Here is a 26003-nt window from a genome sequence, read left to right on the forward strand (position 1 = left end):
ATATTCGACCTTCTCATCCTTTTTTCTGAAAGCGAATGGGCCAGCTTGGTCAGATTTAAATTGGCAGACTTCGTTGCTTTGTCACTGACCACCCAAAAGGTCGCTCATGGACCACTGCTGACCCCAGCTCGCCATTAGCGGCCATTTCGAGTTTAACCATGTTCACCAATGCCGCGAACACTACACCGGCAGTACCGTCTCGCAATGCTCTCCGAGTCCTTCGTCAACTTGCATTCGCCGGGTCTACCGTCGGAAGCTTCTGTGGAGTTGCGGTCATTACCTACGATGTCCACCGACGGGTGCGTGTAGCGGAGCAAATTATCGAAAACAAGCGAACGCTGCACACATCCGCGCCTAACTACGATGCAACCGCCTCTGCGCAGCGCCTGGCGCTCATGATGGAGGCTGCTGAGGCCGGAGAGTTCATGGGCTTGGCCTCTATGAAGAGGAAGAAGGGATCTTCACCAATTGACACTGACAGTGCGCTAGGCGATCCAAACGAAACATCCACACCAGCACAAAGCCAAGCACGTCCTCCTCCGCGATGGTTTCAGGCTGGCCCAAAACACAGATCAGTACCACCACCGGTATTGGACACTGCCACCGAAATGCGTCTCCGAGCTGAGAATCGTCTAGCTCTAGCGCGAGAGGCACGGGAAGCCGAGACTGCACGCTCGGTCGGGGAGATGCCCTTAGAGGATCGAATTCGAGACTTGATTCACGCAAATCGGGAGATTGAGGCTGCACAAATTTTCGTTGATAACGTCGAAGCCGTCAAGGGAACAAAGATTTCATCGGAGCGGCGGGATCTTCTGCGTCAGCTCTTTGCTGTCAATTGTATGAAGGGGAATATTTTCATTGCAAGATCTCTCTTCCGACATATGGAGAAGCTGTCAGAGGTCGACTCGGAGGTCTGGTCGACTATGATGCATCTTCTCGCAAAGGAGGGTCACATAGAATCGGTCGGGGCCATATTTGAGAAGCATCACGCCAGATTGACAGTCCCGCATCACCTTTTGGAAGTGATTGTGCGAAGTCTTCTGGAGTCACGCCGTCTGACTGCGGCCAAGTATCTATTCTATGCGCGTATCAAGCATGACGAGAATGGCGGTCTCTGTGGCGCATATCTCGACGGCCTATGGAGAAAGACCCGGAAGATTGAATTGCTCAAGGCTGAGTTCAGGAAGATAATCACAGCACTTGCGGAGCTTGATCGACATCCATCAGAGAAGGTCTTCAATCCGATGATCAAGGCCTACATTGAGTCTGGCAATTTTGAGGCAGCCGAAGGCCTGGTGTTGGCAATGCCATGTGAGTTTGGAGTTAAACCAGGGTGTCGCACGCTCGGTCTTGTGCTCTACGGCAAGGCTCTGCAGTGCAATTGGGAGGGTGTTATGGATGGGATGTTTGAAATGCATGAGCTTGGCTTTACCAAGGACAAGAAGAGCTTTGCATTGGTATTCGACCGTGTCTTCCTGGAGTACTATCCAACGCACACTGGGTCTGAGGTCTTTGACTTCTTGATTTCATGCATCAACCAGTTCCACATTCGCCCCGACAAAATACTCCACAGACACATCATCGAAGCACTGGTTGAGAGATGCGACCCAAGCTGCGTGAGATCCGTGGGTGAGATGGCCGAGAAACAAAACTGGAATACAGGACTCGAGCAGTATGAACTTGTCAAGACTCTCGAAGCCCGGCGCGTGGCAATGCAAGACACTCCGGTCGGTATCTGGCGAATGCTCCAAGCGGCCAAGCAGCAGTACGGGTCCATCGCGAGCAATCGCCGCTTCATGGGCACTGACGCCGACAAATTCTCACTTCGAGATCATGTTCTACAACCGATTCATCGGGGCGCTGATCAAACGTTCCCAGAAAGCATGAAAAATCTTGTGGGCTCCAGATCTCTAAATACCTACATGGCGCTCTCGAAGCGGCAAGAGCATAATATACATGCAGGACATTTTGCAAGAGCTCTCACTGCCTTCCAGAAGGCGAGCAAAGCCGGCCATCCCATAAAACCAATCAACATTCAATTGGCCGTCATCTCCGTCCTTCTTGATCGCGGCATGTCAGGCTTGAAGGACGCCCAAAAATTGATCAAGTCTGAGTGGTCATACTGGGCCCGGCTTCCCAAGACGCAATTTACAGCCAAATACCCTCGTTTCGTCCCAATATTCTTCCAGCAAATCTTGCAGATTGAACAACGCCAGACTTCCGAATCAACATTACTGAACATGGCTATCTTTGAATTCTACAAGATATGCGATGAAACACCAATGTTCAATGTTAAGCACCACCTGTCAGCATCAGTAGCTCGGCGATTGATCAAAAACGGTCAAAGTCACAGTGCTATTGGGGTGTTCAGCGCTATTTATATGTCCACGTGGCGCAAATCTCATGGTTTCGATCAAGTGCAACTCAAACTATTCATGCGCGCCTCTGCGATGACAGGTCATTTGCGGGGAGTCTGGTGGTGTATGATGACTGTACTTTCCCGTCAAGAGCCTGTGCTTCGTGACTTTGTTGTTGAGGTCAAGCGACTTCTGCCTTTACTCGAAGCCCAAAGCCCGGAGCGAGATTCGACCTCACAGCAGGCTCACAATCTCCGTCAGCTAAGGGAAATTCTTGACGCACTCGAAGCCAAGGCTGCCGGTCAGCCGGATTGGAAGGATGTCAGCGTCAACCCACGGCTGAAAGATCAACAACGAGCGACTCTTCTGAACCCTATCGACCACAAGTTGGATTGGCTCCCTTCTGGGAGCGTTGAAGAAATGGTCCGGGCATTTGACGAAGAGATGGAGATGGACTTCCTGCAGAAGCGAGTGCAAGTCGACTTTTCGACGCTCCAAAGCTCATGGGATGAAGGGCGTATGGTCTCTGAGCGGCTTGTACCACCTGAAGATGCAGAGTATCCAGCGGTTGCTCCCAAGCGCGAATCAGCGGTAGCTTGAACGGGAGAGGGGACATTGTAAATAGAAGAACATGTATGATTATGTACATTATGTATACTCCCAAGTTCAACACATCAAGGAAAGTTGATTCATCCTTGTAAGCTTATTGCCTTAATACTGGGGCAGCTACAGATTCAATGGCCTAGGCATGAGTCCTGTGATTTCAACCTTAATTGGAGAAATCAATCGATTGCCGATATGTACCTACCTGACCTGATCCATGTTGGCAGTATTAGGTAGATACCAACGGCATTCGAGAAGAGTACGACACGTCGAGCCTACCTCTAACCTACCTACCTACAGCGAACGGTGAACACGACTACTTCCAAAATCTCGGAGCTACCTTATGCAGGTGGACGTGGGTGGACCCTTCCCCTTGATGCTATTGAGCCGACATCTCGGTGTGCTGAAAGCTGTGGCGGAGACGGGATACATATCACGCCCGCGTCAAGTCATGGGTGTTGGATAGGGACAGTGGAGTGGACACCAAACACTAGTCATCCATCTGTTTTGTTCATGATGACCTGGATTTATCTCATTCGGACATTTGAAGTTGTATCTTGATAAGCACATTTGATATATGTGGACTGGAATTGGAGGACCACTTACACTCCCCTCACAGGAATGGGGATATACCTGCCATATTAGGCAATACTTACGCGAGCCTATCTACATGCTTGAGAGGGCCCGACAGATGGTTCGCCAGGCGATCCACTGCACATAATCTCTTTACCCCGCCTTCCGATCAAAAGCTCCGAGATTGCTATAAAGAATCATTGATAGCGAGACGGACATCACTGTGAAGATTGGAGTCTGGTTCATTTCATCTCCTCCGAGTCCAGAACCATGAGCGACACGTGGGTGATTGTCGGTGCATCACGAGGCATCGGTCTTGAATTTGTGCGGCAACTCTTGCACAACGGCTTCCATGTCATTGCAGGGGTCCGTAACTTATCCAAGGCCGAGAAGCTGGATGAAGTGAAATCGCAGCAGGCAGGGCCAGAACGATGTATCATTGAACAGTGCGACATCACAGACGAGCAAAGCATTCAGGTAAGAACCCTCACCGAGGATTGTTTCAGTAATGTACATTGTACTCACCTGTCTGTCTTGTCACTTTAGGGCTTTGCCGACAAGGTGAAAGAGGCTACTCGTGTCAATGGCCTCAAAGTCACCAATATAGTCTTGAATGCCGGGATTCTTCACTACCCTAACCGCGCGACCGAGATGTGAGTTGATACCCGCATTGTTCCACGGAATCTTCAACAGGTCCAAAATAGAAAGGAAGTCATTGACCGGTCAGCCCAGCTCTTTTGCCGACTTTGCTCTTCATCTGCATACCAACACTATCGGGCCTATCATCTGTGCCCAGAAGCTGTTGGATCTCAATCCGGACTCGCCCCCGTCCAAAGTGGTCTTTATCTCCTCCGACTCGGGTTCAACGACCATCTTCCGCGACGACGAAGATGGGTTTGGAGCCTACGGCGCCAGCAAGGCTGCCCTCAACCAGATGCTCAGGCACATGGCTGCCGAGTTGACTCGAAAGGGTGGCCAGTGGACTCGGACGAGGATTCTGGCCATGCATCCTGGTGAAGTCGAGACGTGAGTGTCATCTATAGTCACGAGTGTCACTGTATACACTGATACAGTAACCCGAATGCTAATGCCGGAGGTCACCAGAGACATGGCCAATATTGACCTTGGGTGGGAGGTGCACGGGTCTATTTCCGCCGAGGAAAGTGTACGGTGCATGCTGAAGGTAATTTCGGAAAAGGACGAGACTGGCAGTTTCTGGTGCTGGGATGGAAGGGTAAGTACTGTCCAGCCGTCTTTCCACTTTTTGTGTTGAGTTGATGTTTTTGTTGTTGTTGCTCCCCTGGATGATGGACATTTTGACTGATCTGTATGTTTGAATAACAGAGACATCCTTGGTAAAGTCCGATCCAGGTAAATGGTAGTTGGCAGTTAGATTACTAGTTACTGTTGATACTGGTAGCTTTTTGGCGGTATACCTGGGAAATCATTGCAATGGCTTCTGGAATTCAGATCTAGCAGTCTTCCTTGCAGTGATCACGTATGTACTCTGCAAACACTCTGCAAAGACTTTGCATCTGCAGTGACCTGGGATTGACAGCTTTAGGTACCCGGTCAAATGCCAAGCATCGAGAAGTCTCATGAGTCAATGACCTCAAAACTGATCGGACGGTGGAAATCCAGAGAGTTCAAGTGATCCGGTTGCACAAGATTGAGTAACCTGTGTACCTCTGTAACTATTGACACAGGAAGGCTATCCATGTAGACATCCTGATGGCAGTGGAGATGCGCCGATTCCATGGCCGTGCGAGATAGAAGCTGATCAGAATGAGATCTACTCGTGTACTTTCCAGTCTCTCTATGCCACTTTCGCGCATCGCCTGAACCGTCGAGTTCCATCGAGAATTGATAGTCGCCTTTTCGCATTCCACACCGCATACCCACCTCGCTGATCTTTGAATCTGAAGAATATGTAGTCGGCAGCACCGTGTCTACTGTAAGGTAGATATTGTATACTGTAGAGATCCCAGGCAGGAACTAATGTCATTAGGGACCCGGTCAAGACTCGTGCCAGATCAGGCTGATCTGATCAGATCTGAGATCTGATCTGATCTGATCCGATCGAGGGCGGCTCAAGGGGGAAACGGCAAGACGGTAAGGTTGAAGCTGATGGGCGGCAGTGCGGACTGCGGACTTTGTTCGGAGGCGGGCCTTTCTGTCCACTTTTTCACATGTCACGCCACCGCCCCTTTCCCACGATCGATCGATCAGCCCATCAATTCATCGCGAACTGCGATCAGCCCATACCTTTCGCAAAGGGGCAAGGATCAAAAAGGCCTCAGGAGCAACCACGTCAATTCAACTAGTCTGCTGCTACTTCCTCGGTGGGTTGAACAGCTGCTAAGCCGCCCTGGAGTATTTTTTCTTCAAGACCGTACTAACGCCCGATCTTCAATTTCCAGTCGATCCTCTGCGATATCTCTCAATTCTGAGCTTCAATTATGCACCCACAACACTGAGCGGTCCCTCCTCATTTACAGAAGCCGCACCCTCGATACGACCATCACTCTTAACCACACGACCCCCCTCTCCACATCATGGCTTGCTCGCTGAATGGCCATGCGCCAAAGTCTCAACTCTCCGTCCAACGCCGCATCGAACACCACGAGGCCGATGTGGTAATCGTGGGCGCGGGGATCTTGGGCTGCGCGCTTGCGGTTGCGCTGGGACGACAAGGTCGCAGTGTGTTTTTGCTGGAACAGTCTATGAAAGAGCCCGATCGCATTGTCGGTGAATTGCTTCAACCAGGAGGCGTGCTGGCCCTGGAACGCCTGGGTCTGCGCGATTGCCTCGACGGCATCGACGCCATCGATGTGGACAGCTACTACGTCTCATACTTTGGCGAGCCCGTGAAATTGTACTATCCCAAAGAGACCCCCTCCTCGCCTCGACCGATCGGAAAGTCCTTTCACCACGGTCGGTTTGTCATGAAGCTGCGCCATGCCGCATTGGCGTGCCCCAATGTGAAGATCGTGGAGACCAAGGCGACGGGGTTGGTGACTTCCTCTCAGGGGCAGGTGCTCGGCGTGGAATGTCTCACCGGAAATGCGAAGGATTGCTACTTTGGCCAGTTGAACGTGGTCGCCGATGGCTACGCGTCCAAGTTCCGCAAGGCACACCACCCACACTCACCCCGGGCTCGGTCCAAGTTCTGGGGTCTGGAGCTGATCGATGCCAAATTGCCCTCACCCAATTCCGGCCACGTCCTCCTGAGCGACAAACCGCCCGTCCTCATCTATCAGATCGGTACCCACGAAACACGAATCCTGGTCGATATCCCCGAAAACCTCCCCTCGGCCTCGGTGAAGAACGGTGGCGTCAAGAGCCACCTTCGAAATGTTGTTCTACCCTCTCTACCCGACAGTGTCAGACCGTCCTTCGAGGCGGCTCTCGATCAGGGCCATCTACGCTCCATGCCCAATTCTTTCTTGCCTGCTTCCACAAATAAGACGCCAGGCTTGTTGATTGTCGGAGATGCGCTGAACATGCGACACCCTCTGACCGGCGGTGGCATGACGGTGGCTCTCAACGACGTTTGCTGGATCCGCGAACTCTTGAGTCCCGAAGCGGTCCCCAATCTGGGCGACACGTCACATGTACTCAAGCAACTGTCACGCTTTCACTGGATGCGCAAGAACTCTTCATCCGTCATCAATATCCTTGCTCAAGCGCTATACCAACTTTTTGCCGCCAATGGTAAATATCCCACCTCATCTTCTGACATACATTCTCTCTTTTTCACCCTTCAACCATCTCCCGAAAACTCCCGCCTTGTCCTTTTTTGTCCTCAACTAACTTCGACTTCAGACACCAATCTCCTCGCTCTCCAACGAGGCTGCTTTCGCTACTTCCAAATCGGTCCCGTTGACGGACCAGTCGGTCTCCTTGCAGGCCTGATCAAGCAACCCTTTGTACTTTTCCGCCACTTCTTTACCGTCGCATTGCTCTCCATCTGGGTGCTTTTCCGAGAAACTCCGCTTACGAAAATGATCATGTTCCCCGTACGATCCCTGATGGTCTTCTGGACTGCCTGCGTGGTCATCTTCCCCTTCATATTCGCCGAATTTCGAACATAGCGCCCTTCCTGCTCTTCATGCATGGCCGCGCCCTCATGTGTGATCCATGTCACGACCAGGGAAAAAGAAAGGGTATTATACGCCTCCCTCTTCCACAATCGCACCCCTTCTCACTCTGCCCTTCTATACTTTGTATATTCTTCGACTGGGACCCGGACATGTTTCAATCGCTGGTCTTCTTGAAACAACCCACAGCTTGACATATCCACCCAAGTGAATCATTTCAATCCGGCAACCAGGTCAATCTTCACCGCCTGGTCTCGCCCTCGCTTCAGTAATGCTCACGTCGATCTTGTTCCCTTGCTCTCTCCCGCCCTCAAGGTGTGTTGCGTTATGCGTATAGATCTTTCTTTGTCTTTTGTGGCTGGAAGTATCGCTGTTTTTGTCCCAAAGAGATTCATTCGATGTACAATATCACTATTATTACTTAATTACCAAGAACAACGAACAAATTTTTATTACAAATCAACTCAATTGTGCCCGAGTGTAGCAAGGAAAGGGAAGAGCCGTCCAACAGCAGAGCAGCTATCCTACGTACTCCAGCTGGCTGATCTTCTGTGTTCTTCATCCGGCCACAAACAACTGACATCACGTCATGTTTAGATAAAAGATACGCACGTCACGGATCGAATTTGTAGATGGCATAGGCCTGGTATTCATTTCATTTCTGCCCCCAAATGCTAGGTCGAAGGGTCTTTTTTCTGGGTTCATATGCAGACATGAAGAAAAAAAAAGCGGAAAAAAAACATGCGCACAATGACTCGACCTAGACAGATATCACTGAGACATTGGTCCAGTCCAGACCAGACAATAAAACAGGGTTAATAGTTTATAAAGAACACGATGAACCTCCCTGAGAATCAAAAAGATGGAAAGGGGAAAAAGAAAGACAACAGTAGCAGCACCTGAAACGATGATCGATGATGGATAATGAATGCCCTCAGTCCAATGACAAGCGATGCTGTGAAAAGAAACAGATATAATATGCATGAACCAACCGTATTTCCTGGACACCGCGTTAATCAAACAGCACATATTCAAAAGCAACACGAATGCGATGGATGGAAAATGAATAAGCGATCCATCAAACAGACAAAAAGGGGTACAGAAAGATTCGAGATGGCCGTGGAATCTGAAAACAGTCGTCAATAGGGTCTGAGATTTGCTCGACAGAGCTGTGGTATGGGTAAAAAGGGAGACATCAAGGTTGGATGGCATATGGTGCAATGGCTGCTCTCGCTCTCACTCTTGGAAGCCGCCGGGGCGTACGAAACATCGAACGGCGCAAACCTGGAGTTTTGAAGCTGGGGGCATGGCTGAGGCATCGAGAATTCCGATGAGGCTGTGGTAACGTGAATATGATAATCATGAGCAATATCCCGTGCTCGCAATCAGCCGCCTTTCCGCAGAGACACATCATCGGGCAAAGGTTCTCGGCCACCGTGCGCACTAGACCGAGAGTCAGCGGCAGTTGACTTGCCGCTCTTACGGTGCTTCTTCTTGCCGGTGGTCTGCCATCCGCTATGATTGGCCTCGTTAGTGGCATTTGCATGGTTGCCAGTCTTTCGAGGCCCGTGATCTGCGTGTCGATCTTTGCCGTCACCGGCATTATTGGGCGTAGGGTTTGCAGCATCTTGACGGCCCTTGGCCTTCGACTTGGTACCTTGGGCTGACGAATGACCATTTGCATGACCATTTCCATGCCCGTGACCGTTGCCGTGAGAGACTCCATTGGACTTGTCATTTGCATTCACCCCATTTAATCGACCACGCTTTGTGTTTGACGTCTGTGGACGTGCCTCATTGTTCGGAGGTGTTCCGGAAGACGAGGGCTTCTCATTTGCAGAGTTCTTTGTGGCGGCGGTGTCCTTTCCCAAGCCCGTGTGCATGGATCCGTTCTTCTGTCGATCGCTTGTTGTCTTGGGTGTTGCGGGGGACTCGGCAAGTTTTTCACTGTTGGACAGGTGCAGATTCTGCAATCGGCTGGCGAGGAGTTCAGGCTGCTCAGCAGGGTTATTGGTGGGAGCGTCAGCTACGCCATTGACACAGAAGGTCTTTAGTGGCTGAAGCGGCGCTTGAGAATAAACCTGTTGTTGCTCGGCGTCATACGAGATCGCATCGTGGAAGTCTTGCGACAGAGAATCGGATGCACTGGCTGGAGTGTTCATATTGTGCTCGTCGGACGTGGAGGTGTAATGGGTGGCGGTCGCATATGGATCGACATAATCCATCTCATATCGCTGGCGAGACTCACTGGGAGGCACCGAGCCGTCTACAATCAGCGGTCCACGATCCATTGCCGGTGCAGGTCGCGAGGGGGAGCGTCGTTGTCCCGGTATGGTGAAAGGCTGGGCAGGAGGTGACATTTGTTCAGATCGAGGGTTGACCCCTTCTGACGAGAATGACCCAGACCTATACTCTGGCTGCACGGGCATATACGATGCGTAGCCGTTCGGTAGGGCGAATCCCATAGGCGTGGTAGCCAAAGGCGATAATAGTGCATTCTGTTGATAAAGCTGCAGCTGCTGTGGCGTGTAGTAGTACCCTATCATCTCCGATACTCGGCTGTCGTCCATGGCCTCGTGTTGATGAGAGGCGTTGCTGGGAAGGCTGCCAGACGGCATCACATTCTCATCCCCGCCGACCTCGTCCATTTCCGACGGCTCGGAAATTGGCGGCTGTCTCGACAAGAACTGCGTGTCGAGGGCCTGCGGAAGTGAATACAGCGACGGAACCGCTGGGAGCGTGGGGGAAATTTGAGGCCGGGCAGGCTGGGATTGTGTCCGCAAATTTGCCTTTGGCGATTCGTTGACAAGTGAAGGGCGCCGAGGATCACGGCGAAGATCCGGATGACCGTTGGATGCACATGGCGACGAGGGGTTGGTGGTGGTTCCCTGGGTGGCGGCGGCACTGATCGAGGCGTACGTCGGGCTTGTGTAGTGGTTTTGCTGGTGACTGGGCGACGATCCAAGAGGAGGCTGACTCACGGTTCCGGATCTTGATCGGGCGGTCTCATCGCCCCCAAGGAAATCCTGTTGCTGCGGCATGGGAAACTGAATGAAAGGCTGGCGGAGAAACACCGGAGGCGGCCTTCCAGTAATGAGCGCCTGGTTGTGGAGCTGCATGCGCAACTCTTGCTCCTGGGCCTGAAGAAGTTGAATTTGTTGGTACAGCTGGTCATGTAGCAAGAATTGGGCTTGTTGTTGAGCCTGGAAGGAAAGATCTGAAGTGCCTACTGGATTGGGTTGTCGGAAAGCATTCTTGTTCCCAGTGTTGGACGTGCGGCGACCACCATTACTGAATGCCGTCCGCGAGTATTGGTTGTTTCCATATCGTCCACCCCTGCCACCGGTCCCGCGGCCTCCTTTCGGGGCATACGCAGCGGTAATGACAGGCCTCGGTTGGGGAGGAGGTCGCTCCCACGTTCGTTCCTCCTCGGGTGGGAACTCGAATTGAGCACAGCATCCTGCCAGATCGGCGTCTGACGCAAACTTGAAGGCTCTCCGTAACTCCATGTGTAACCCTCGGAAGGAAGTGTCGTCTGCCGTATTGCCCAGATTTCTTGACGTGTTGAAAGGCTCCTCGACACACAATCGATTGTTCACCGACAGATGCCAGCCCTTGGCTTCCTTCGACACCAATTTCCCCTCGCGCACTGATATGACGTTTTCTTCGTAATTGATTTCGTGTCCGTAGTAGCGGAAGAAGCCGAAAAAGAGCTCACCCACAGTTTCCTTGTTCTTCTGGCCGAACTGGCGAAGCGTATCTAGATCATCGTCAAACGAATACACCAAGCCGTCCGGTGTCGCCCGCTTCTCATGCGGACGTGCTTGGAGACTGGGCAAGACCGGTGGATTCCTGGTTTGCAAAAAGTTGATAATCAGACAGATCCAGGTGTAAGAGCTGAGGGTGCCACCCAGCGCCGCATCGTTCAAAATCCTCCGTTTCGTCCAATGTTTGACCGACATCGCCAATGGCCGAACGCGCTCATCCACGTCGACATAGGTTCGAATCATACGGGTATTCTCTAGGGCCAGGGTGTTGTTGACATTCATGTCGCAGGCCAGTTTGAGTTCTGGATCCCAGATCTTCACGATGGGGACTTTAGCATGGGACACGCAGACCACCCGTTCCATCCCATCTGAAAAAAATCAAGACCATCATTAGCCGACGTCCCAAAGACGCACCGTACACACACACACACACACACACTTGTGTATGCGCTCAAAAACAAATGGGGCGCGGTCATCCTTACGCTTAGCTAGTACCTCCGCCAGCAGACACACGTGTTCCAGGTCCTTGTAATCCGTCGTAATGCAAATGTCCACTGCCAGTCAAGTCAGTCTCGCACGTCTTTGTTTCGCATCCTGTTTCTGTTTCTGTTGCGCCTCTGTTCCCTTCCCCCGTGGGTTGTGTCACAGAGTTCAATTACATGAGGAACATTCGTCATGCCTGCCAGGTTAACGTACCATCCGAGTCACTTGAACAAAGTTTGTTCCCCGAGGAACCGAAGACGTTGGCCTTGATCTCGTGTCCGGGCCATTGCTCATTGAACAATTTCTCCACCTTGGCGACGAGCTGCCGCCGTCGATCATCGCTTTCGGCGGAAGGCAGCAGCTCGTCATAGAGGTCCATGATATCAGCGGTCAATCTGCGCTCCTCGTCGGGTTCCAGACGCTCCTTCAGACCCTCTTTCTCCTCGGGCAGGAGATCCGCCCCGAGGCTGTACGGTATTCGTCTTCGGCAGTAGGCCATGGCGGTTTCATATTTGCAGCCCCCTAGAGGCTTTCGCGCCGAGGGAGGGATATGCGTCGATTCCGAATACGTCGAGCGAGGGGATGTGCTGCCACGGACGGGGGACGGTGACCGTGAGTTCAGGGAAAGTTTGCGCGCATGTTGGTATGGGGTCGAGGGGAGGGAATTCGACTGTTGCGATGTCAATGGAGGGCGAGAAGAGACCTCGGACGCGTTGGTCTGCGGCATCCAAGGCATCGTGCGAGGGATCTGCTTCGACGTTATCGGGGAAAGGTCACCCAAGTGGTGGGAACCGTGCGCATGCCCATCGATTTGTGAGATCATGAAGCAGTCTCGCTCTCACACTTTGGAGGATCCGGGACTCGGGTTGAATCCGACTCGGGGCGAATTTGAAGAAGAGAGATTCGATTTTCCCACACGGAACTCGCACCCACACCAGCGACTTCAGACAGCCCCTCCGGGTTCCACTTCCAACCGTAGATACGTCGAAATGGAAAAATCTCAACCGCACACCAGCCGGATTCGAAAAATTCTGCAAGGACAGAGGGAGAGCAAACAAAAAGGTAGCGTGTGTCAATGACGTGGACCGATCGTGGGGGAAATCGTGACGGGCTGTGCGTGAGATGTGTAGGAAGGTGGAGTGAGGGTTGGCCGAATGGCGAATGTGGAGGAGAGGATGAAAGGCAAGACAACCGGCGAAACTGGATCCGCAGAAGAGAACCACCAGCGAGAAACTGGGGCTCTTGCAAATCCCCGACAGATCAGTCCGATGCAGACGTCTCAACACTCAACAGTGCGCGACGGGCACTTTTCCCTTCCACTAAATGGCAGGATTGGAACGATCACCCAAACAATATTCTTTCACCAGAAGTCTGCGAGGAAAGCGCAACGCGGACGTGATCTTTGAGACGAAGTCGCCGAGCAGCGTCCGACTCGGCGGTCGTGGGAGAGGAAAGCACGGGCCGATCACCTCCTCCAACTCTCCCAGCGGTTGTCCACCAGAAAAAAGGTCGTAGAGGTGACAATGGGAGGCTCCGTTGAAGAACCAGCGTTCCGAGGGGATGGAAGATGGATGAGCGACCGGGGGGGGGGCGGAACTGATTGCAGGGAATTCGCCGCACGTTATGATCCGTAACTATGGACGGTCGAATCGATTGAGTAAAGTAGGTGGAGGGGAGGGGGTGTACGAGATGAGGTGAGGCGAGAGAGGTGTTATCGAGAATGAGGGAAGAGAGGAGGTCGAGGAAGTGGACTCGGAGTGCGTCTCTTTTTTCCTAGACTCTTCTTGAGAAGGGGGGGTGGGTGAATTGGAGGGGATGGTGGAGGAGAAGGAGGTTTGGTGCCAGCACCACCACCACTTGGGCTTTGAGGGTGCGTCGGTGGTAGGTGCGAACGGTGTCTCTGCTACAGAAGGTCGCCTAGTCGACTCGACACCGGTTACCGTAATAATTTCCAACGATCTGATGAAGCTGTTGATGATCAACGGCAGGTGGTCACGGTGCCGGTGGAAAGTACGGTCGTAGAAAAATACTGGTCATAGTAGGCGTTCTGCTCCAACATGCATCGTCATGGACGATGATCGATGAGTGGCAGTAAACCCGGAGAAAAGTGACCTCGGACGGTGTCGAAGGCTCCTCGTTTTCTCCTCCTGTCTAAGACATGCGCTGTTACCACCGAAATAGGTAACCTTGCCCATTCGACTGGCCCAGGCAAGACTTGCACCGTCTCCTTTCATTGTCTGCATTGCCTCTGACCGCATTGTCTGAGGTCAGGACCCTAGTCTGACCTGACCATCTGAAGGGCGATGGCTCATAGTTCTCGGGAGATGTCCAGTTGAGATCTACGCAATCTATGCCGATTATTCCTGCAACTGAACCACCAGGGTTCTTGATGAAGGGCGGTTCAGGTGGTCAATGTGAAGCCAATATCCGGCGTCGACCGTTTTACCTGTGACAACATTGCAGATGTGCTCCTGTGCGACCGACGTCCAAGGGTTGGTACTTGATCGTGGTTGTCCGTTCCATTCGATGGCTACGAGGACCGACGAGGTGAATGAATGAACCTCACCATCCAGTCAGACCCGGTCTCCGAGCGACCAGGATCATCCACTCTTAGCCCAGCTGGACGGTCTTTCTCCTTTCTCATGGGGAGATGTCGAAGATCCGCAGTCCCGGTCGCCTTCAAGAGATGGGACCGGGCAGAACTGGCACCGCGGTCAGTGGACGTCTAATCAATTCCAACCACGATTGATCTGGCCCCGTGATCGTGCAGCATTCAATCAATGAACTTCCTCAATTGATGGACGTCCAGAAATTGGGCAACCCCGATGTTGTTTTTCTCAAATCCGTCAAAGGGGCACATCCAACCGAATCAGGACGCCGCCCGTCAATCATACATCAGCCCCTTAATCAACGTTTCCAAGGCCGATGACCGAGTCCTGTGGTTTATCCAGAATGTCAAAAGGGGGGAAAAAAACAAATGAATAACACCGGAAGAGCGTGCGCCCCCCCCCCCCCCCCCCCGGGAAATCTAGGTAAGTTCTTTGTTGCACTTCATAGGCTCACGATAGTAGTTACTGGTGATACCCTCCTGTACCATTCTTTCCTTTTCTGTCTGCTCTATGTCATCTGATGTTGCGTTGCTGTTAGACGTGAGACATGCACGCCGATGCCCCTATTCTGTAGATTTCCATAGATCGGACTCGGAGAGGAAGAGGAGGCTGCCGGCTCGCATCATCGGACCATCAGCTGCAGGTACCATATCTGGAACGGGGGCCAACCCCTTTGGACAAGATTCTGTTATCTCTTTTCCACCGATGACCCGACCCCAGATCAGGACCGATCCGATCAAAGTCGAGTCCAGGGGCCCATTGAGATTCAAAGATGAGGGTCATCCTCTGTAGAAGTCTAGGAGAACCGCTGCATATGGCCTTGGCCAAACAGAAGAGCGGAATGGGCTACTTGATGTACACATCATATTTCCTTGCATCTGTCGGGGACTCGATATTCCAGACATTCGTCATCCTGCACATCTCCCCGCATTTCTGCAGCTTCTGCACCTTCTGCACCTTCTGCACGTGCTGGGCGCTGACCACACGATAATCTAATCAAGGGACGCCGGGATCGTCGTCTCTCAACCAACTTTGCACTTCCACTCCAAGGAACACAATGACCTAAGGTTCATCCCGATGCTTTGACGCCGGTCTTGTCCAACTTTGGGACGCTGCTTTCCCCCGGCTCCAAGGAAGAGACCCCGCTACCATCACAGTAACCTTGCCCTGTCTTGATCCTCCCCGGTCATCGGGAGCCGATAGTCACATCTGCAGTAACTGAGTGAGTTCTTCTTTCTCAGGGACAAGATCGTACGCGAAGTGGCCTCTGAGGCCTGACTCGGCGGTTCTTCGCGGTCTTATGGTCTTCTCGTGTGTACTGCCACCATCGTTCAACATTGGACATATACCTATCTTGCTCAGGACAGTAGGTCCCGTTTACTGCGAGACCTCATCACTCTGCATTCTGGTACCTCGCTTGCCCGAAATCAAGATTTGTTGGTCGCATACAAAGTTGACGGCCACCTTCTCTTACTTTCTTCACAATTCAAGCCCGGAAGAGCTCGTCTTGGTCCAGGTCAAGCGGGGTTCTGACTCTACTGCGAGAGCTGAGTATTCACTGCAGGTATCTTAAATGAACAGGGTGCGTTCTCGCCGTTGAGATCATTCACCAAGGAACCCTCGTAACTGAGGTCCCCTCCTCGTCGCATCAGTCTCCTTCGTCGGACTGTAGTGGTTTCAGTCCAGGCGTCCCGCTTCTAGCTTCATCCTTGTTACATCGACGGTTGGCTAAGGAGCGATGAAGGTCCAGAACAAACTGACCAGACTGGGTCTTTGAAGTCAGCGATCTGCACCTGGAAACCTAGCTCAAAGTCAAAAGAGTACTCCAAAGACGGTGTTACAACACGGAGGGTTTGAATCAAAACCAAGGCTCCAGAAATTGATCCGGGGAGGGGGAAGAAGAAACCCTGGAGGAAGAAGAGCTTGCGGGGTTCCAGGCGGTTGCAAGGCAGCAAAGCAAAGCATGGCGGCCGTAGGACTTCCAACCACTCCCGTACTGTCCCATAAGGAAGATGATCGTTGGCTTATCTTTTGGACTTGACTCACTCATGAGAACACGCGGGGCGATCTACGTAAGTGACAGTGGAGGGACTACGAATAGCTCGTCCGCGGTCACCAAGCTTCCCAATAGACCGACCTCCAGATACCCGTCCTTAAACTACTAGGGTAACACTTTCGTGTAACGGTGCCAAGCAGTTCAGGTATCTCTTTCTGTGGACCTGGACGGAACGATCGTATTACTGTTGTTCTCTCCCTCGAATGGGCGTTGAGGCATAGGCAAACGTATACACTGCTTTCAGATATTCATATTTCTCTCGAGGAGATCTCTTGTCCTTGGCGCCAAGCTCCACGAGTCGCGTCCAGCTGTCTGCCAGCAGAAGCTTGCACGTCTCTCGATCGTGGCAATCTTGAGCGCCCATTCAGTGTTCGGTTTTTGTGGATATGGACTTCCGGGACACCACGAATACACTGATCAAGCATTTTCTGGGGTCACTGAAGGAGGACCGGAAGTAGTTTCGACCCTCAATAATTGAAATGTAGTGCCCGGTACATCGGGCCCGCCTCGAATGACTTTTGACTAGAATGCTTCCACCTCATTCAAACACATCACCTTTAGGTTCCTACAAAACAAAGAAACCCATATTGGACTGTTATTTCATCCTATTGAGATCAACGGCAACTAGGTCATTTTCTGGGTCCTCGTCGGGGTGATATGTCAATATCTACAACTTTATATCATATTGTTGCCTACCAGATACTTACCTGGTAGACAGGACTATGTAACAATTCGGTCGCTTGGGGAATGACGACAGTTGCAGTATGACCTTTATGGATGTCAAGCCAGCAGATGACAGCCCGAGCGGCTCAAAGATCGATAGAGATGATGCATTGTGAACCCTCAGCTGGTGGAAGCCTACGCAGGTTTGATGCCTCTCCTCCAGTTAGGGTCGAAGTGCTTGTGTTACATTTTGGTGTGGTACTGGTGTTTGTCGGTAGGTACCTTAGGTAGGTATCTTAGGTAGATATTGGGTTGAGAACAGCGCCACAAAATATACCCACACTACTAGGTGGTAGGTTCTAACTTAGCAGGTAATAGGTACAACCAAGCAGTTCAGATGAAGTTGCCAATGACCATTCACTATCGTTCGTATACGGTCCACCATGCAAACGCTAGAGGAACTCCCCAATTGCTCGAGGATCACTGAGCTCGTCAATCAAGTACATGCGTCTGTCACCAGCGCTAGGTTGACAATTATGGCCGTGCGTGTTTAAAGGTTGACCAGACTCGGACTAGGACCAAGCGTGGTATGACGATGGTAAGGTACTACTAGTCTAGTACTAGTACCTCCGTGCATACGACTAAATGTCGGTCCTTTGGTATGTACCTAGCCCACAGCGGCTTGTGATCGTTTTTCCTACCACACCACGGAGACATCTGTTGGTTCTAGGGCGTACTAGTACGCACTGCGCAGCAGGACCAGACGTACCACCTCGATGTCGGTGTTATTGGGGAACTACTCACAGTCTGACTGGGCAGTCTCGGCAACCGAGTGGCGGTAGTACCAACTGACATGACAAACTGTAGTTTCGCGATACTACTATATCCTTACTAGTCGAAGCGGGGAACTCCATCATCGTCACAGTCGTGGCTTCTGGAAGCCTGAATTGGAGTGCAGGAGGTGTGTGCTTGGACGTTCATTCCCTTCCGCCATTGCCGACATCCCGACGATGCTCTGTCCATTGTCTGAAAGGTCAGACTAAGAGCGTGATGAGAATTGTCATGGTCAATCTTGACTCGTGGGACAGCGTAACCTCTCTTAACTTCAAGATCGGTCCAGCAGGCGCTTCTGTACAAATGCCCAGTGCAAGTCGACCCCCATCTTTTTTTTCTGTAACCCATGTTGCATGCACCCGCTCGCCAATACATGCGACTGTTCATATATTCTGGTTCTGATTTCTGGTTTTATGTAACCCACTATATGGTCTATACTCCATGGTGGAGACTCTGTAGTCTATACCCATACTATAGTAGTCCATCGTATATCATAGAATGGTGATGACGGAGCATCCGACGGGCATACAGTGTTGGGAACGAACATGGCCCCCTCTTCTCGAAGTCTGTCTCCATCATCCGCCAATCCAGAAAGAAAGAGACCCGCTCCGCACCGTCCAGCGGAACCACAGAAAAAATAAAATAAAAATAAAAATAAAAAACACAGAAAATCTTCCCCAGCAGTACGGCACACACGCCCGAAAAAGAAAGAGAAAAAGCCGGAGAGACACACACAGAGAGAGAGAGAGAGAGAGAGAGAGAGAGAGAGAGAGAGGGACAGACCCAGACACCGGCCATAGTGAGCAGGAAACAACAAGACCCAGTGACCCACGGGCATTTCTCAGTGCCCTGGTGTCCAATTTGAAGCCCCCCTCCCAGGCCAGTTCGCTCAGGCGCACACTACGATTACCACCACTACCACCACTACCACTACTCTCCCATCCGCTCTTGTCCTCCCGCGGCCTCGTTTCCTTCCGGTCAATTCCTGTCTTTGCCTACTGCCCCCCCCCCCCATCCGTCTGCAAAGGAAAAAAAAGAGGTTAATCACGGCTCACGGGTTTTCCTGTCTCCCCGCTCCGCCAGAGTACCTCGACCCGGACGGATCAACTTCAGTGCCGCTCTTCTCCCCCCCCCCCCCCCCTGAACGTTCCAGTCGGCCACGAAGCAATCAACCCTCTTCGTCACCACGTCTCTCACACCGGCCATGTCTGCCTCGTACTATGAGCCTCAGGGCTGGCAAGCTCCTACTGCCCGCCAGGCCTCATGGGAACAGCCGGCGCCGCCCTCTCGGTCGGGTATGTACCTTTCAGTCGCCCATCCCGTACAGGGCGCAACATCACCTTCAAAAAAAAAAAAATGAAAACCACCCCGGCGAACTGAAACACGTAACTGACATCGGATCACCTCGTCAGGATCGAGCTCCGTTTCCCAGCGCGATGACAGTCCGGCCTTTTCTTCCCAATTTGACGGTACGGTCCATGATACCATCTCCCTTTTCCCCCGTTGAAGTATTCCCCGGCATTGTGCGGTGCAGCCTCGGCTGGAAACAGAAGGTCACTACTTCGTCAATGTGGCCGGTCTGGTAAAGTCACGAGAGGGCTTCGCGGGAAGAGTTCTGGATAATTCTGCAACACCCGCCTGGACAAGAGAAGAACAACGGGGTGACTCGAAAAAATGTCATACCACGTGAGCAACATGCCACGGGGATTTTCGGGTTGGCATGTGCCAGCAGTGAAATTGAAGAGAAAGAGAAAACACCCCTCGACCTGACATGCAGAACCATCGGCACCGGCTCGGGAAACGTGACCGCAGTCAGAGAGAATGATAGCGCTAACTGATCTTCCATTTCCAATAGAGATCGACCGTGCCATTGACAATCTCGTCAAAAGTGGCAAGCTGTGGACTGCTCCGCGCCGGGACTCGATGCCCATGATGATGGGTCGTCCCTATCCTGAGTACGGTAGGTGGCCGGCTGCCCCCCACCGTCGAAGGTATTAAAAACCACACCTAAAATCCCCTTGTGCTCATGACGTTGCCCGACAGACCCTCGCATGGGTGGTAGCCCGCAGCGACACCACTCCATCAGCGAGCTCGACAACACTCGCATGCACCCGGCGGGCAACGCCCAAGGCTTCTATGCCGCACAACGGTACCAGGGCCGACCCAACGAGGTAGAGCAGATGATGCAGGCAAAGCGTCGGATGGCAGCACAGCGTGAACGGGAGCTCCGCAACTACCACCAGGAGCAGCAGTACAATCGAAGTACGTGGTAGCCGATCGAAATTCTTTCCTCTGTTCAAATGATTCCCACACCGCGCGCCAGTCCTGTCATCATCAGCATCGTTGTTCCCTTTTGGTGTTTTTGTTCTCTTTTTCTCTACCATCTCTGATCCTATCTTGATTCTGGAACATCTGCATCTGTCATCATCATGTAATGGTCGGCTCTGTATAATATGATTCTTGTGCATCTTTCTCTTTTCCATTTTCTTTTCTCTCCATCCTTGTCAATGCCTCCTTCCGAGTCTCCTGAAATGGTGGGATTGTGTCCAGTTTTTTTAATCCATTCTTTTCTGCTTTCCCATAGGCCTCCTCGCCGAAATGTCGGCCAGCAAATCCGATCGGTCCAACAGCCCCGCGGCGCCGAGTGAAGATAGTCGACGTGATCTTCTAGCCCGCCAGCATCGCGCCTTGTACGGCAACGAGAGTCCCGCCTTCTTCCCTCCCGGTCCGCTCGCGGACGACAATGCCAACCGGGTCGACACTCCCAGCGCCGGCACCCCAACTTCGTCTGCCCGTGCCGCTTCCCCTCGCGGTAGCGGTCCCTTTGGCGTGGGCCACGCGGGGCCTCTCTCGGCCGACGGGACCTCTGGTCTTCAGTCTCCCAATCGGGCCAACAGCACCTCTTCACCAAGCTCGGCCATCAATGCAGGCTTCCCCCAGCAGTCCGGTACCTCAGCGTCCTCGCCTGGAGCGGCCGACTCGCCCTCTTCGCGACAAGGTTCCACATCCAAGTCGTCAACTGGACCTATTGGCGCCGTGGGACTCATTGGCTCGCGCCCCGTGTCTGGACCATCCACCTCCGCTTCAATTTCCAACCCAGCGCTGAGCAAGCCGCGTTCGACAACCCCACTTCCGTCTCCGCTGGGTTTCGGGTTTACTCCAAATGAGGCCGCCGCTGCCACTGGGGAGCGTTCCGCGTCTGTCTCCTCGACTCCCGCTGTCCCCACGACTACTGCTTCAAATGCCAAAGACTCATCGGGCGGCGTCAGCCTTGGCTGGAGCAACAACAGTGGTGTCTGGAGCTCCAAGAGCGGACTTGGAGTGCAGGCTTCCGTCTGGGGTTGAACTCATGAAGCGTCTGTTTGTCCGTCAATGAGGGGGGGGGGGGGGGGGCGGGGGCTTCTCCCCTCCTCGGGACTCGACTGTAGCAGTTGGTTGCTTGGTGCTGTCTGACATGTGAGCGCTTCTCGCTGCTCATCACGTTATTTCGTTGGCTTTGGCGTGTTTCTCACAAAGCATGCATATAGGGTCTGGGGTCATCGTCCTTCCACCTGGTCTGTTTTGTCTGTCTGTTGGAGTTGTCGTGTTTTTGCAGTCCCGGTGTTGTCTTCGTCTTCTTCCGGGCGTCGTGAGAAAGTATTTGGAAAACCTGTCCTGTTTGTATGTGACAGTTGGGTGCAATACGGGGGGAGGGACTTGGGTTCTCTTCTGGGATCGTTCAAGAAGCTTTGTCTCGATTTATTCACGTCTTCTTTCTTGTTGGGGTTTTGGATCTCTGGAAATTTGGGCTACGGGGGGGTTTTGTTTCATTTTATTCTTTCAAAATTGTGCAGTCTCGGGTTTGTGTGGACTTGGGCGTATATCCTGATCGGCTTGGGGGAAAAAATCATGGGTCAAAATGTCTGAGGGCTCGCATGGGGAGGTCTTGGCTGGCTTTGCTGGCTCTGAGCGTCATAAGACTTCCGCTTTACTTATTTATTGTTTTTGTTTTCTCAAAACAAAATACGCCCAGTTCTGTGCATTCCCGTGCTGATCGGACATCTTCGTCCAGAGGATGCTGTGTAGGTCGGAAGTTGGATGGGTTGAGGGTCGAACTAGCAAGACTTGATGCACTTGCGTGCCGTGGTACGTGGATCGATGTTGACAGGACCCCTGTTCCTCTGCAGGTACGATATCAGGTACCCAGGTACCCAGGTCAAGCGAGGTACCTGCCCAGGCCCGTGAGATACCGACAAGAACGGGGAAACCCCCAGAGTAAAAGCTGAGTAGCACAAAAGGAGGACAGACTACTTTATCAAACTAATGCTTTGGGGGGGATGGAAAGATTGGAACGTACGAAAAAAAAACGTGATTCGGGAACGTTTAATACTCAAAAGACATCTCAATCATCTCTTCGTAGTGTGAAGCACATTAAAGCACGATTAGAAATTAGACACGCGTTTGTGAGGCGAGCCGATGGCAAGACATCTCGATGTCTGGCATCTCCCTCACTATCCTCCCCGCTTTTCTCCTCCTTCTTTTTTGGTTCTTCGCGATCCCCTGGCCAGGATCCTCCATGGTCAATAACAATGCCCGATCACTGAGGGGGTCCTCTAGGCAGCGCTGGTATTGGCCGCAGGAGGACGCTCGGGGTCGTGCTCGTGGGGGTCAGCACCGGCGGGCACGACATGCTGGATCTTCTGCTTCGCGGTGAACAAGCCCGTCACGCCGTTCTCCTGGTTCCGACCCAGCCAGGGCTTGCGAGCCTCGGCCAGGGCTTTCCGACCCAGGTAATAGATCAGCTGACCGACAATGATCAGGACAAATGCAATCGGGTACATCCAGTGGATCTTGTAGTGGAAGACCTTGATACCAATGCAGACACCCCAGAAATTCATGGTGAGCAGAGAAATGTTGAAGAAAGCGGCCGACGACAGTCGGAACATGAGTGGGGCCAGGCAGTAGAACAGGGAGAGACAGAGCGTAAAGCCCGTGAGGTAGCCGCCCACTTTGCCATCCCAGACAGACGTGTGGTAGTTGCTGCGTTCAAAGATGGCGCTTTGCACACCGTCAATGATGCAGCCGTAGAGCGACAGCTGGCCGAGGACCTCATAGACGGGCTTCTTGCTGACAAAGTACTCTTCGGCGGTGTTGGTCAGGCCGTAGAAGGAAGCACCCAGAAGGGCAAAAAGATCTCCCTTCAGCTGGTGACCACTCGAGACGTTGCCGCCGTTGGTACCGGTAATGTGGTCCGAGGCGATCAACACACCCATTCCACCGATGCAGATGACGATGCCAGCAATCTGGGTAATGTGGTAGCGGACCTTGAGGAACAGGAAGGAGAGAACCACGACCACGACGATGGCCCAGAAATTGATGAGCTGCGCACTCAGCATGGTCGTGTACTGATAGGCCAAGACGATGAAGAAGTTGCCCTCGACATCACAGAATGCGAGAATGATATATTTCCAGCCGTCAGTATAGATTACACGGAGCCAGCCCTTGAATCCATAACGGTATATCGTATAGGGCGTAAAGATGCACGTGAGGACGATGTAGTTGAGCAAGGTTTGGAATGTGGGAATCGCCCAGCCTTCCTCTCCCAGCAGAGTCGTGAACGTGCTCGTGGAGGTGTTGGCAATTGCAAGCAGCTGTCTATATCATACAAACAAAATCCGCTTCGATTAGCACGTGGAATAGAAACGGGTCACATTGTACGCTTTGTGCCCGACAGGGTACTGCACATGAGGCTCTGTTACTCACCCAAGAGCCAAGGTGATATAAAACTCCTTGGTTTTGAAATAAGCCAGGAATCCATTCTTGCGTTCGTCCACCTTATCCGCCGGCACCACCGAGGTATCGTCTTCGGCGGCCGAGCTCACCACGGCAACCGGAGTGTCCTTCTGCTGAGCAGAGGATGCCCGCTGAATCGAGTCAATCGAGTCGGCGGCGTAGCTCTGGCTTTGCGCCATGTTCTTTGCGTCGGACATGTTTTCCGAAGAGACCAAAAGATAGGCAACGAAGCGGATCACCTGCTCTATAGTAGTGGACGAGGGACGAATACTCGACGGTAGTAGACCCTAGACAGTGTCGCCTTGGTATTAAGAGGGAGCTTTATAACCACCGACGAGCGCAAAACTCCCAGAAGTCGCTCGTTATCAGGCGATCACCAACAGATGTTTGAAAAGGTGAGAGGAAGGAGGGGAAGGAAAGAACAGAAACACTAGACCAGGGTTTTAAAAACAAAAAGAAAAGAAAAGGCAATTCAGCCCACGCACGGTACGCCAACCTCGAACCTGCTGGAAAAAGCCAAAGAGAAAAAAAAAATTAATAAAAAAGAAAATCATGAGCCTGGCACTGGTCTGAAAACCTTTTCCTCTTTGGGATTCTCCTATCGATAAGAAGCCGGCCGTGCTGTGGATGAGGGGGCTTCCATCATCCAATCAGCATGCATATGGACCCGAGGTTGATGGCAAGTGGGTCCATCTCGATGGAATCCAGGCTCTTCTGTGAAGCGCGCAAGTTGGAAAATCTCGAGCTGGAGCACTCCAGACTTGGAGGGAACATCCTGACGTCGAATAGCTACATCGTGGATCTTCAAGTGGCCAGAAAGCTTGTGACTTGCTGGTATGGTCTTAAATGCAGACGACTGAGATCTCAACTGACGTGGGAACACTGGGTTGGACTGTCAATAACTGCCTGACGAAAATTTGCCCACTAGAACGGGAACCTGTGTCCGTGCACGATGCGCAAAGACCGACAAGCACATGTGCTGTTGATTTTCTGACTCGCCCATGTCACGGATCGCCTGAGTGGCAATGCTGGTCCAAGTACAGGAGTACACTGTATAGCCATCGAAGTACCGTACAGTTGTACATACCTACATAGTCTGACTGTAGTCTGTACCATACCATCCCTACTATCGCAAATTCTAACCGCCATACGGACACGTATGTTGTCGCGGAGTGCAACCGATACTGATGGCCAGCTTTCAATTCACCTCGGATCGACCGACAGTCGTAACCTCGACTGTCGCATGGATGGCAACTTGGCAGACTCCACTGCAACACGCGACGGGACTGGAACCGGGACCAGGACAGGGACCCGGCGTGAGAAGGTGTGGCATTCCAGTCCGCAGAACCGGCGGAAGCTGCCACTGGGGCGTGGTCACGGCGGCAGATGCACGAAAAGGAATGGAAGCCTTGCCGAAGGATCAGTGAAGCTTTTAGAGTTGGCCTCGGCCCAGATTCTTCACCAGACAATCATTTTGAAGAACACGATCATACCAGTATGTCGCTCCAGCTCAGTTTTTGGCCTTTGGCGCTTTGGAATCATACTGCCGACGTGTTTTCAGTGATGAACTCTATGGTCTCGTTGATTGTGCCTACATTATGCGTCGATTCTATCCAGGCTCGCCCTGAACGCCTGAAGTATATCGTGTCGATATCTCTCTTATCGTCCCTCCGTACAGCGTACAACATGTGACCTTGACTTCTATTGCCCCCCCCCCCCCCCCCCCCATAGACCTTACTACTAGAGTCTAGTCAGTCTACTACAAGTACACGCACCCTTCAGTTGCAGAAATCTTCATCCATGCTTCTTCCGCTCTGTCGGCAGAAAGCCTAAAGCATCTTCAACAGGTACCACTGTTCAAGACTTACCTACGCGGTAGGTCACTTGAAGCTCCAGATATATGTTCGCAGTATACGATTACGGGCGCACTTGGCTGTCGCTAGTATATTGGGGTCGCTATGGCTGACGGACCCTTGACAAAGGCCAGGTACTCGGTAGGGACTAGTAGCTGGTTGGTAGTTGGTAGGCGTGGCTGTACATGGAATAATATACCATCACAGTAGTAGTAGTAGTAGTAGTAGTAGTAGTAGTAGTAGCTGAATCAAGAGACCTCCATTCAGTCTATCTTTGGCAGCTGATGGATCCCAGTAGTACCTTCAGTCTTCAAATTCTTCGAATGCTTGTTA

At 52.2% G+C, this 26003-nt stretch overlaps 6 protein-coding genes across 6 annotated transcripts; 4 read left to right on the forward strand and 2 right to left on the reverse strand.

The window, feature by feature from the left end:
* Positions 1–158: 158 nt before the first annotated feature.
* On the forward strand, positions 159–2957 carry N7539_000237 (pentatricopeptide repeat protein; the record flags this gene model as incomplete). The annotated part of the gene is made up of 1 exon (XM_056929841.1): positions 159–2957. The coding sequence occupies one exon, from the start codon at positions 159–161 to the stop codon at positions 2955–2957; it is 2799 nt and encodes a 932-aa protein (XP_056794134.1).
* Positions 2958–3803: 846 nt separating this feature from the next.
* N7539_000238 (SDR family oxidoreductase) lies at positions 3804–5187 on the forward strand (the record flags this gene model as incomplete). Its single annotated transcript, XM_056929842.1, has 5 exons — positions 3804–4010; positions 4080–4186; positions 4266–4559; positions 4638–4767; positions 5098–5187. The coding sequence occupies 5 exons, from the start codon at positions 3804–3806 to the stop codon at positions 5185–5187; spliced, it is 828 nt and encodes a 275-aa protein (XP_056794135.1).
* A 901-nt stretch (positions 5188–6088) lies between these two features.
* Positions 6089–7627, forward strand: erg1 (squalene monooxygenase erg1; the record flags this gene model as incomplete). Its single annotated transcript, XM_056929843.1, has 1 exon — positions 6089–7627. The coding sequence occupies one exon, from the start codon at positions 6089–6091 to the stop codon at positions 7625–7627; it is 1539 nt and encodes a 512-aa protein (XP_056794136.1).
* A 1391-nt stretch (positions 7628–9018) lies between these two features.
* On the reverse strand, positions 9019–12619 carry N7539_000240 (uncharacterized protein; the record flags this gene model as incomplete). Its single annotated transcript, XM_056929844.1, has 3 exons — positions 9019–11768; positions 11838–11954; positions 12097–12619. 3 exons carry the CDS (start codon positions 12617–12619, stop codon positions 9019–9021), a joined length of 3390 nt encoding a protein of 1129 aa, XP_056794137.1.
* Positions 12620–19249: 6630 nt separating this feature from the next.
* N7539_000241 (uncharacterized protein) lies at positions 19250–21390 on the forward strand (the record flags this gene model as incomplete). Its single annotated transcript, XM_056929845.1, has 5 exons — positions 19250–19340; positions 19458–19514; positions 19901–20005; positions 20089–20307; positions 20630–21390. The coding sequence occupies 5 exons, from the start codon at positions 19250–19252 to the stop codon at positions 21388–21390; spliced, it is 1233 nt and encodes a 410-aa protein (XP_056794138.1).
* A 1247-nt stretch (positions 21391–22637) lies between these two features.
* Positions 22638–24014, reverse strand: N7539_000242 (DUF914 domain membrane protein; the record flags this gene model as incomplete). Its single annotated transcript, XM_056929846.1, has 2 exons — positions 22638–23679; positions 23788–24014. The coding sequence occupies 2 exons, from the start codon at positions 24012–24014 to the stop codon at positions 22638–22640; spliced, it is 1269 nt and encodes a 422-aa protein (XP_056794139.1).
* Between the last annotated feature and the right edge of the window lie 1989 nt (positions 24015–26003).

This window comes from Penicillium diatomitis (assembly GCF_028827545.1).
Source record: "Penicillium diatomitis strain IBT 30728 chromosome Unknown utg000001l_segment0_segment0, whole genome shotgun sequence".
NCBI classification, from domain to species: domain Eukaryota; kingdom Fungi; phylum Ascomycota; class Eurotiomycetes; order Eurotiales; family Aspergillaceae; genus Penicillium; species Penicillium diatomitis.